The sequence below is a fragment of the Brachypodium distachyon genome, chromosome 3 (genome assembly GCF_000005505.3).
Source record: "Brachypodium distachyon strain Bd21 chromosome 3, Brachypodium_distachyon_v3.0, whole genome shotgun sequence".
In the NCBI taxonomy this organism is placed as follows: domain Eukaryota; kingdom Viridiplantae; phylum Streptophyta; class Magnoliopsida; order Poales; family Poaceae; genus Brachypodium; species Brachypodium distachyon.
In genome coordinates this window covers 44,401,673-44,414,276 of record NC_016133.3, presented here as the reverse complement: position 1 = coordinate 44,414,276, position 12,604 = coordinate 44,401,673, and the positions used below count along the sequence as shown (strand labels likewise).

The following is a 12,604-nucleotide window of genomic DNA, read 5'->3' as shown; positions in this document are numbered from 1 at the left end:
TTCCTATTTATCAGAAAATTTTAAAAATATGAATGACACATATTTAAACAATTCAATCATAATACAAATTCTTAATTTCGTAGCAGAGCATGGACATTTAGCTAGTGATTAGATAAAGTTTAACTTTTGCTACTTTCGTGTAATCACATGTGTCGGTTAGACCACCTGTTTTACCATCATCAAGAATCCAACTTATCGTTTCGTTGACACGTCGATTTATTACAGAATATTCGCAATTTGAGATTGTACTTGCTATTTATCTTATTTTTTTACTTGTTCTTTAGTCGGATTATCAACGTCACCTCCTACCCAAATCGAAAATTACCAACCTCACCAAAAGATAAGCCATCCCCGAGCCATATCAGTTCTCGCTCGAAAACTCTTCGAATCAGACATGGTCGAATCTGTTCTAGTTAAAAAGAAAAACACTTTTCCTGCTTACTTAATGCACATCCGCCATGTGACCTTTCATGGAATCGACACCGCCATTAAACGCTTTACTAACACGGCTCATGTTGAACATCCAACTTTTTGATCCACCAATGTTTCACAAATACATAAAAGAATTGCAAAATATCGCATTGTATTTAATTTACCATAACAACAGCTAAATATAGTATCAAATCACATGCATAGAAAAAATAAATACAAACACACCTAGAGTACTTCTTTTTGAAGGTGGATAACCCGGTCTCTGCATTGGTTGATGCACACAACCGTATACCTAGAATACTTCTAAACCTTACACTGGAGGGAGTAGCATTCACAGATGAAACCAATATGTGCATTAGGGCTGATGAATTCGAACTTACACGGCATACTTAAACCAAGGGAAAAGTTCGTACCTGGTCACTCCTTGAATTATTCGACCATGATAACACAATCGACTTGGTTTCGTAAGATGGGTTTGATTAAACTCCGAGTAAATACATAAAAAGTAAATCAAAATCCCTATGCAGAAACCTCAACAATACCAAAAGATTTGTAAACATCAATTATCTCTAATTCGACAATTCACAACGCTTTCAAACAAATTCAGGAGTCAGGAAATGTTGGTTACACCCTTGTCTGCTTTCCAAAATGAAGAGCCCAGAAGCCTCCTCGGAATATTTCATATAACAAGGACCCAGCCGGACCGATTGCTCGGGTCTCATCTTTGTCTGCTATTTGAATCTCCAGCAGAACCTATCCCCCATGGCGCAAGCATCTACAAGGACCATCTCTTCAAACAAAACTATGTACCCTGGTTGAAATGTTAGCGTGTTCAGTTGATCTTGGGCTTCGGCCTCCTTGGTCGCAGAAGAAACCAAAGCAACCCAAAAACAGCTATAAAAGCAGGGAGCGTAGTTAAGTCTAGCTGTACGTCAAGTTTCCTTTCACGGGCACATTGAACAGGGTGTAGACTTGAAATGGTTGAGTTCACAGCACGAGAAAATCTGAAAGGAATGACAAAACATATGAATACCAGACAGATAGCTAATAATTCCAGTTAAGGACATAACATGACTTGTCAAAATAGATACCATCTTTATGTTCTTGGCAACATGCACCCTAATGACTACTGAGTTATAGACTGATTCATTTCTGGAAAGGCCTAATGAAAATCAAAGCCACCATCCAGTTTGGATCTTTTCAAGTCCAAAATGGTGGAAGTCTATGTACTCTGCTTTGGATCCATCCAGTTTGGATCTTTTCAAGTCCAAAATGGTAAGTCTATGTACTCTGCTTTGGGGGATACTCAAGATCTAAATGCTCGTGGAAACTGGCAAACTCAAACTTCCACTTAAGATAAAACAATTTCTTTTGTGTCTTAATTTATCTTGGTGTCATTCTCACTAAAGATAATTTAGGCTAGCAACACTGGCAGGGAGATTAGTTATAGCTTTTGCTATAAACAAGAGACGATTCAGCATCAGGGTTTTGGCTGTACTTTTGCGAGCATTGTTTGGCAGGTGGTACATACATAGATCTCTCATTTGTGTTGGCGCCGTGTCGTTTTTTAGGTCCATTTGGCTATGTAGGAATGACATCATGTTTGAGAAGAAAAGGTTGGCTCCCTTATGCCGGTACTATACTCATGTAACAATTGGTTGCGTCATGGGCTTTGCTACAGCAGACGCAGTGCAATGGTTTCAAGCGACTGGAATGGCTTACGCGGGAATTTATGTCAAGGTTTGGGTGGCGAGTACATATTAGATTCCTTACAATTTGATTGTGTTTGGTGGCCGGTTTTGTAAACCCACTCGCTTTGTTTCCTATTTGTTCCCAGGTAGTGTATGGCAGTGCATCAACGATGGTAGCGCAAGAGACAGGAATTTAGACAGGTTGAGGCCCTCAGGACCAAGGTAATACCCTACTCCCGTGTTTGGTGGCCCCAGTTGTTTACAAAGAAACATTCCCTATACAAAAAGACTAGTGTGCCCCTAAAATATCAGGGAGCTTCCTTGGTAGCTACTCCAAGGCGGTTTGGGACTAGGCAAAACCAGCCTAAAGTCGGTGGAGGCCGGACACCTTCCGAAGTGTTCGCCTATGTCTGTTTGTTGGGGCCGAGTTAGGCATGTTTAGCCATACCCGAGTTCTATGAAATCATCGCTATAACTCTGCAAAGAACGTTGGTCGTGTGCATCTATGATACAGATGCCAGAGGCAATAGAACTTGCATTTTTAAAAATAAAGGTGTTCTAGATGAACGAGATCGGTATCATATGTCAGCAGCTAATTGCATTTTTTTCAACAATAACTAAACATATTCACACAAATGTAGTATTAAATTCTACTTCACATAAGAAAACAAATACTCCCTCCGATCCATATTAATTGTCTCAAATTTGTCTAAATATGGATGTACCTATGCCTAAAAAGCGTCTAGATACATGTAATATTTCGACAACTAATATGGATCGGAGGGAGTACAAATATTGTATGTGTGTGCAAAGCCCAAGGACTACTCACCCATTAGAAGCATCCTCGAGCAACGACATAAGCTTTACTGCATCACCATAGCGCAACCCTTTAGACATAACCGCCACCTAAATACAAAGAGAACTTAAGCCCAAGCATTGAAAGCACATCGGTAAAAAGGCATATCTGACAGAAACTTACCCTTCTCCACAAGTTAACAACAGAATTGTACTTCTCAACCATCACTCCCTCTTGAGTCTTGAAAATTTTAAACCCTTGTTCAGCTGCAGCTTGTTAAGGTTCCTCAAAATAAACAAAGAGAGCAAACAGCGCAAACATGCATATTAAAGGCAGCCAACAGTTTCGACAGAAGTCATAAGGACATGTACAATGGGGTGATGCCAGCCTTTTCTTAGCAATGCCACGTATGATAATTGCTGATGTGAAAGAGAGAGGAATGAAGAAAGGCTTGAGCCTTCTCTTAACTTAGAGATGATCTCTTCACAAGAAAGATAAGGCAAAAATAAGACAAATTTCCCATTGTACTACCTCCGTTCCATAATTCTTGTCGAAATCTTACATGTATCTAGACACCTTTTAGGAATAGGTACATCCATTTTTTGGCGAATTTGAGACAACAATTATGAAACGGAGGGAGTACTAGATTTCACCTTTTCCTAACATTTATTTAATTAATTTTATTTATTTAAGCATTAATAGTAAGATATCTCACTAAGAGTTAACCTATTGTACAACATGTTTTGTTGTCTTTTCTTAATAACGTGGAACACCTCATCAACCATTGTACATGCCCTAAGAGCGCTCTTTGCTAGGTTTGACCCAAATTCTCCAATATATCAAGTTGGGTTCCGATTGGCTGTCACAGGATGCACTTTGCTATACTGCTTCATGCGGACTTCATTAATCACAACCATCATGCATATCCACAGGAGGCTAGGACTGACCACCAAGGAGGTTATGATGCGAAAAGCTTAAAAAATGTATTTACGAACACCCAGGATTAGTTTTTGCAATTTTTCAAATGTGCATGTGGTTTTTGTCAACTGGGAGCATGTGCTCCTGGTTGCAACTATGAATACGTAAAGTTCATACTACTTCTGGTCCATCTAGTTCAATTGAAAACATGAATAAGGTTGAACTATGTCCCTTGTGTCTACCTCTTCTCAAAACAATATTATCCATAGCAAACTTTCAATAACTTGAATAATGAGGAACTAAAGAAAATTATTAGGATACTTGTCCTCTCTGTTATCAATCGTTGTATTGCTGAATTGACTACTTGTATGGATTCCTCGACTGCAGTAATAATATAGTTCCGAGCAATTACATCTTGCTGAAACTCAGAAAGTCGCCATCCTTTAGAATTAATAGATAAAGGATTACAACCCACAGACCACGTCCAGTCCTAGAAACATGAGAAAAACAAAGAAGGTGATGAGAAAAGGGAGGGGTTTTCAAATTACAATGGCGAATAGGTCAGAAAATAAATAATGAATGAATGCTGACAGAGAAGACGATTAGGTTACGGCAAAGTTTGATATACTGCAGTGGAAGAGAATATAGAAGTTATGAACAAGTAATAATGGACAACTCAACATAATTAATTAAAACTAAAGGTATATACTCCCTCCGATCCATAAAAAGTGTCGCCCACTTAGTACAAAATTTGTACTTAGTACAAAATGGGCGACACTTTTTATGGATCAGAGGGAGTATATTATAAGAGCAAAGCAAATTTTTTTCTCCAGGAAACACAAAAGCCTTGTGTTTCTTCATTGAAAAGGCAGAAGTGTCACAGTAGAAGCCACAAGCTGTCAAAAAGCAGACAAAAAAAATGATCAAGTACAAGTGCCTAGAGAATCTTAATGCCCATCCCATGACCTAGGCAAAACCAGCCTAAAGCCTAAAATCACCAGTGCACACCCAGAGATTCGCCTCATCCTTGATCCTTGCAATCAGCGAACGAATGCAAGGCCTGACGTTATCAAAGGTGCACTCATTACGCTGCTTCCAAATCAACCAAGCAGGTCCTCCTTTCGAAAAAAAAAGGAAAAAAAAAAGATCAACCAAGCAGTGAGCAGGGTCATGGAGCCCAACCCTTTGTGCAGTTGGTTGAGAGTGCGGCAGCCGAAGCATGCCACCACTCGGTGATCTTTTCTCCACGCATCGGTGGCTGGCAAGTTGCCCTGATCCTAGCCAGCATCTCAATCCAAAGCTGCTGTGAGAAGGGCAAGTCAACGAGCAAGTGTTGCATGGTCTCTTGTTCTTGATCGCAGAGAGGGCAGACTTGATCATGGTCCAGACTACATTGCTCGAATCTCTTGGCGGTCTGGCAACATTTAGGTTGGCATGCCATAAAAAGGAATTTCACCTTTCACTGTGCCACTTCCAGTTCAGTTTCCAGTACTCCCTCCATTCCAAAACACAACTCACATAGATTTTTTTCATTTGTTCCACAACACACCTCATTTTTTTTTGGTATCCGCACCCGGCCAATAACTACTCACATCCATTTACTATTGATCCAATATGAGTGGTCAGGCACTAGAAACGAGAGTTGCCTTGGTCCAAGTGCACAAATCTATATGAGTTGTGTTTTGGAACGGAGGGAGTAGTAGCAACATACGGCGCTGCAGAAGGAAGCCAGGTAGCAAGAGCGGGTAGAGTATGAACCAGTAGCGCTCCAGCGCCAGATCAACTTATCTGGCACATCAGAGAGGCGGACATGGGCGATGGCCATCAAAAGGTCAAGAAACTGCAAGATCGCCGATGCCCAGAGGGTACCCTGGATGTCGAGCACCCACCGGCAGGCAGCAAGGCCCTCAGCAGCTTGCAGTGGAGGCGTGGAACAGAGCCATACCAGCCACACTGAACCGCAGATCGATCCCATGCTAAGGCCGGCTGGGGTCGTTGCGGACGTGTCCGTGCAGTCGACTCATAACAAACGCATACTCATAGCCGTGCTTACGCACCCAAGGTCTTGCATGCCGAGCCCACCATAATTCAATGGCCGCAAACCCGGCACCAATTCATGCTGCAGCTGCCGCCGTTCACATAAGCAGGCGCCTCCCATAGAAAACCATGACGTAACTTGTCCATGGCCTTAATGATTTTTTTCTGTGGTCGATCATGATCAACTGATGAGCCAGGATGGTGGTCAAGGTGGAGTTGATCATGGCCTGTTAGCAACCCGGTCCACAAGGACCTGCATCTGGTCGCTAGTAGGTTTGCACAGGGTGAAAGGAATTCTCAAGCAGGTCACACGACTCCATGCGGAGGGGCCATACATGGCTAAAATTTCGTGTGCCGATTCTTGATCCCCAGCGCTAAGATCTCCCTCGCAGCTAGCAGCTCATAAGGCGTCAGGTTGCAGAATAGCACAACGTCGTCAGCATAAAGGGAGATGCGAGGCAACACGCAGCAAGGACGAAGGGAGCCAATACACCACAGTTGGAGGCATAAGTCAGGAGGCAGCTCAGGGTATTGACAACCAGCGAGAAAAGCTTCAAGGACAAGAGGTCTCCCTGTCGGAGCCCTTCACTATGCCAAATAGGAGGGCCTGGCTTGCCATTCAGGAGGATCCTGGTGCTCGCAGAGGAGAACTGGATCGCCAGCCGTCCTAGCAAGTGATCACGAAGAACCTCAAAGATTAATGGCCAGGAGACAGAGTCTAATGCCCACGTCAAGTTGAGCTTGAGAAGGACGTTCGATTGCTTGGTGGTGCAGCCTAGCTGTTTGCCACACAAGCACAAATTATCATGCAAGCAACGACCGGAGAAGAAAGCACTTTAGTTGGAAGAAACCAGAGTGCACAGCGACAGCGCCTTGGCAAAGACCAACGTGAAGATGTGAATCAGACTAATGGGACAGTAGTTCCGCAGCTCAGCAGCATCTTGTTTTTTTTGGCAGTAGCGCAAGAAGCGCCTGGTTAAGGGATGAAACCCTCTGCCCCGCAGCTCAAACAGCTGCTGGAATGCAGCCACCACATCACATTTGACGATCCCCCAGCAAGATCGCCGGAACTCTGCAGTAAACCCGTTGGGCTCAGAGCTTCGTCTGGTTGTTGCTGCTTAATATGACCTGCTAGATTTCCTTCTCGCTGAAAGGCACCTCCAGATCGGATAGAAGGACAATAAATGCTACGGAGTACAAAGTATTCCTTACCTATGAAGCTTAGTAATATTCTTTTTCTAATGTTATCTTGTTAAGCAGAAGTGACTTGATAGAATGAAAAGTATTTCAGCAATATCTGACATAGATGAAGAAAACTTTACTACACTGGTATGTACCATATCCACCCCCTTCTTTATGAAAGTTGTTCGGTGACTATAAAACCTACAAGACTAATTGAATTAAAGCCGTACAGATCATGAAAATTAACATCAAGTGCCATGTACCAGAGGAAGGTAATCCATTCCAGATGTGACATCAAGTTAGCCCAGCATAAAAGATAGTATGTTTGCGTGGGATGGTGGATCATAGCAAAAGAATCATGGGAATGTAAAGACAGCATGCTGCTAGGGGATTGGTACATCTTTTGAATCATTGCTGGCTATTCTAAAAAAAATTCCTGAAGTGAAATTGATAGGAATGAAAGTGCAATTCGAAATATTTGTATATTATGCCGTTCCACAGAAGAGACATATGTTACCCATTAGTCAACTAATACTGAAATTGATAGGAATGAAGGCGCAACAAACCTCAAATGCAGTTTCATGAGCTGAGCTATAAACTAGATGTGAAGGAAGTAAACCAGCCACATATTCAGCAGATGCAGCGATAGCAGCCTTAACAGGTTTCCTGTTCACAATGAGTTACAAGGACCATCAATGCAGTAGGATCAAACTCAAAATCATAAGACATATTTAATGACAACGGGGGAACTGGGAACTGGGACTTGCTCGTTTTCAGTTACCAAATCCTAACAAAGTTAGATGTGCTTGATCTTATGACTCCAATGAAGCTATGGAGTTCGATGTTAGAAAGTTTACTTGAGATCACAAACAAAACAAGGGGGTTCAGTGTTAGAAAGTTTACTTGAGATCACAAACAAAACAATGGAGTTCAGTGTTAGAAAGTTTACTTGAGATCACAAACAAAACAATGGAGTTTAGTGTTAGGAAGTTTACTTGAGATCACAAACAAAACAGTGCCATAACACGATGGCTCTTAGGTGTTGTGTGCCAAAGAAAAGTTAGCTGCCGCAGTAGCACAGTTAACTATGACTATGGATGACTCTCACAGTCCCACCTGTGGTCTCAAATCAAGCACGCCCTAAATGTGGGAACAGTTTGAGTTTTTAAGGAGAAATAGGTATTGCAGGTCAGATTCCGGTCTATATTCAAATGACTGAAGTCAACAAACAAAATTCAAATTGGAAGTTAACATATGCTTACCAGCCCCTTTTTAAAAAAAGAAGATTGGTTAAGATTTGGTAACTGAAAAGGAGGCTAGGATATTGTAAATTCAGATGGGGGCCAGACACCAACCCCACATGTCTGAGCTCTAGAACGGTCGCTCGGATCTAAGCATCATTATGTTCATGAAACTACTACTCCCTCTGACCCATATTACTTGTCTCAAATTTGCCCAAATATGGATGTATCTATGTTTACAAAGCGTCTAGATACATGTAATATTTCGACAAGTAATATGGGTCGGAGGGAGTGCATAATAATCACAATCATACCTCAAATCCCATAAGATTGACCTCCCATTGCATTGTAAGTGGCTTTCCCAGGAATTGGCATCAGATTGAACTACGACAACCATGTTTGAAAGAGCCTTAGCTTGATAATGTTTATCCAATAATAGGGGTTCACTATGTATGAACCAGAATACTGGAACCTCCAGCGTCGACCTGTGGTTTGAATGTTCTCCTGCGCATAGAAACAAAGCCTCGTTTACGATAATTCAACACACAGTAGCAAAAGACAGTGGCCTGGGAAGTCATGCTTGATACAGTGCACATCAACATAGTAAACACTAGCTTCATTTTCTCTCATCATAAAATCCTAGAGATGATACTACATCAGTTGTCAAATACATGTTGACCTATAAGGAGTGCTGTGGAAATGATGACAGTAGGGCTACAATATAACCTACAACATTACAAGCAAAAAAAAGTATTTACATGGGAATGTTCTTGTGGTCTGTAAGACTTGTGCTTACCTTAGCGCACGGTAAAAACAAGAGAAAGATGATATACTTTAAACCTTCTTGATTTTCTTAGATTTTGTGGGCTCTTCACGTAAATGTTTTGTGTTGTTAATTAAAAAACATTAAGGCTCCCCCTTCTCCCCCGTACTGATCTCACAAAATGTTACCGGTGCATTTTGTCAACAAAAACATCTTTTAATGTACGTTTAATTTTGCAAATAATAATTAAAAAAATTAATTCAATATTTGCAAATATATATTTCGAAAAGAAAGGACAAAGGCGAGTATTGGGAATTGTGTTAATGTCCGAAACAAGTAAAATAGAATGGAGGTAGTATTGTAAAGATAGACCCATGAACTTTCCCACCTATATTTCCTCAACAAAATCACCAATTCCATTTTAGCCTCAAAAGATCAATAGCACAGAACCCTCACACGAAAATCCATGTGTTGCAAGGTGGTGTCTAAAGAATACATGATCATATGGTTAATAATCTGATGCAGGACGTGTATCTGGCATCTAAAGGCATTGTTTTGCATGGTTCATATACAAAAAGTGAGTAACTCCATGCAACACTCAATAGAAGCATGCATGTGAATGGTCAATAAAACTTTAAATATAGAAACACTGCCTGAACCAAATGGCATTCTCCAGACCAAACAGCACAAGTCCCTAGATCATGAGAAGCGAATCAAAAGAATATATACCTTTAAGTGAACCTCGCTCACTTAACCTCTGTAGCTGGTGTTGGAGAATAGCAGAATCAAGGTATGTACGAACTGTAGACCTATAGGTACCATTAACCAATAAGAGTGGGACTGCAGCTGCACGGCGTGCCATAGAAAACGCCATCATCAATGCTGGTTCCTCTGACAATGACAGCCTAAGTATCAACATGCATAATTCAAATTCGTAAGACTTGGAAAACACAACTGTACTCAAGATAGTTTATGAGGATGTCAAGATGACTGTAAAATTAAAAAGCACACAACGCACAGACAAAACTTTATGCAATTTTTCTAAAGGTATATTTCCTTACAGGCCACTCAATAGTTCCCTGGCCCCAGACCTGTCACTGAATAATGAAAAGCTCCGTAATATGCCACTAGTTTAAAAAATATTAATCGTTCATGCCATTAAATTGGGTATTCAAACCGTGGCAAGGCTGTCAAGGCAATCTTGCCCTGCACTACAAGTGTGCCGCCATACATGGCCCATTGTCGGGTGCTCTCGTTCTCTACAGCAGATGGCCCACATAACAGATTCCTCTTTTCTTCTTCTCTTGCTCTTTTGCTGTGTCATTTATCTACATATGTATTGAAATTTGGTGCTCGCATGCCCATATGCTCTCCTGTGTGCTGCTGTTGAACATTGGTTTTCACTGTTGGTGCCCTCTATGTTACTTTTGCTTCTGTCCACTGTTCTTGTGATAGCCATAGTCTGTGCCATACAGATTCTTCTGTGATAAGGGCAGGGAACTGTTGTACATATTTAGAACAGAGAGAAAGCCATGAGAGAAACCATGGAGGAAGAACATGAGGTCATGATGGGAATCAATGAAAATTCTGATATATGAACAATATAATGCAGCATTTGGGTTCACAGAAATGAGCCTTGAATCGTGGAACAGAAAATGAAATTCCCAAATCGGAGGCTGTTTCATCGCACCTTGGGCCAATTGCATAGAATTGATGGACAATTAGAGAAGGTATGGACCACCATTCCTGCTATCTTCTTTGACTATAGAGATAAGCCACAATTAGTCTTTCCATCTTCTCCACCTCTGATAACCCTCCAGTCACTCACGTAATCACTCTAGTGACCTCAGCAAGTAGCAGTTCGGTGGTTGCCTTGACACGTCTTCTTCCTCTTACTCGTCACCGGAGCTACTACCCTACTAATTAATCGCTGGCAATGGGTTTCTTCTCTATGTCAGTCATTCGCACAAGTCAATCACTGATTAAGGTTCCTTAAAAACTTAAGGATACATTGATACATTTCGAGATCAATTTTGAAGAATAATGGATCCAATACTAAAGAAAAAACAAAGAAGATAATTCCGCCTTTTATCACTTAGGAGGTTTCTGAGAAAAAAGTCTAATGCACAAGTGTACATATGAGAAGAAAAATTATATTGCCGACATCATGGATAGATCATATTCTTGTGTTTTCATAGTTAACTTTTAACGTACATATGGCTTAATATTAGCAATGGGGACTCTGAATTCTCGGGGATTGGCCCTTACAAGGTTTTATTCAATTCCATGAACCAACCAGACCCAAACAGAATGGATGGAATGTACAAAATCACATAGGTTTTATCAATAGGAGTGGCACCGCGCAGTTCATTATTCACTGGCAGATCAGGAACAAGGAACTTTTCTGCTTTTTAATCCATGCCAGAGTTTGTAGAACACTTTGCATTTTCGCACGGTTTTTCAATGGGAAAATGCAATTGAAATAAACGAAAATTCCCCAAAATATTATCAAAAGGTATGGACAAGACCGGCAGAAATGGCAATACAAAGCATCCCAAGGCACCTGGCGTGGCCTGTAGGCGCAAGTAGGGAGGACGTGTGGTGAACTCCTGCCTGTAAGGACATACTGGCAAGCTGCATATACGGTCACGTGGTTGCTGAGGAGAGGATAATGACACCAGCACATGGCGTGGTGGGAGGAGGAAATAAGGCCACAGTGCGCCACTCATGAGAGGACATCATGGAACACACTACATTGCCAAGGAGGCACGATACTTCTGAATGTTCGATGTGTCGCTCATCATGGTAAGCAAGATCAAATACTTGTTCATTAGCACAAAAAATTGTGTTCTGTTGCAATGTTCTGCAGGAGTCTTAAGCCTTCTTGCTTCATGCACTACACAAGTGCATTATCTTCCTGGATGCATGGTCTAGATGGTTAGCAGACACATCCATGAGGTAGGCGATGCTCTTGGATCTAATTAGCAGGAGCAGAGAACATTTTTACCATTTTAAGAAAACTATGTCATGAATGCCATTTTGTGAATGAGTTTCGACAACCAATGGCATCAACCAAAATGTTGTTTTTGTCGTCGGAAAGTTTCAACTATGGATATCCCATATGGCATACCCAAATGTTCCAACCTTTTCGAGACGTATACAAGTGCTTACTGACTATAAACTAGACTCACGACCATGGTTTTCAAAGTGTCGCCTAGTCGACGCTTAGGCGTCGAAGCGCCCAGCGACCTCAAGGCGTCGTTCTCGCCTTAGAATTAGGACTAAGGCGCCCAGGAACGTCGCCTAGGCGCTGAAATCGCCGCTTCCCTCTTCTCTGGATGCCCTCGATAGAACTCAGCGGGAAAAGAGCCAGAAGGCCCAGAACTCAGAAATCGGCGGGAGAAACTGAAATTGGCGGGAGAGGAAGAGAAATTGGAGGGAAAATGAGTTGGGAGAGAGAGAGGGGAACACACCAGTGGTATAAATCGTGGGAAGAGAGAGAGAGGAGCTCCTGCCGACCAGATCCCATCCTCCTCCGCCAGTC

At 41.7% G+C, this 12,604-nt stretch overlaps 1 protein-coding gene and 1 long non-coding RNA gene across 3 annotated transcripts in view; both read right to left on the bottom strand.

Annotated features, from left to right (window-relative positions):
* Positions 1-766: 766 nt before the first annotated feature.
* The window catches only part of LOC100835558, a 29,078-nt gene continuing 17,240 nt past the window's right edge, over positions 767-12,604 (bottom strand). For both annotated transcript variants that reach the window (XM_010237120.3, XM_014900978.2), the window contains 7 exons: positions 9,790-9,965; positions 8,612-8,801; positions 7,623-7,722; positions 4,159-4,327; positions 3,103-3,185; positions 2,953-3,029; positions 767-1,436 (listed from right to left, as the gene is read on the bottom strand). In XM_010237120.3, coding sequence (XP_010235422.1) covers positions 1,265-1,436; positions 2,953-3,029; positions 3,103-3,185; positions 4,159-4,327; positions 7,623-7,722; positions 8,612-8,801; positions 9,790-9,965 — 967 coding nt within the window. In that variant the 3' untranslated portion in view covers positions 767-1,264. The remainder of the gene's footprint in view (positions 1,437-2,952; positions 3,030-3,102; positions 3,186-4,158; positions 4,328-7,622; positions 7,723-8,611; positions 8,802-9,789; positions 9,966-12,604) is intronic.
* Positions 10,073-12,526, bottom strand: LOC112271564. The gene is made up of 2 exons (XR_002964688.1): positions 10,751-12,526; positions 10,073-10,560 (listed from the first exon to the last, which is right to left on the bottom strand). It is a non-coding gene; the product is annotated as an uncharacterized LOC112271564 (long non-coding RNA).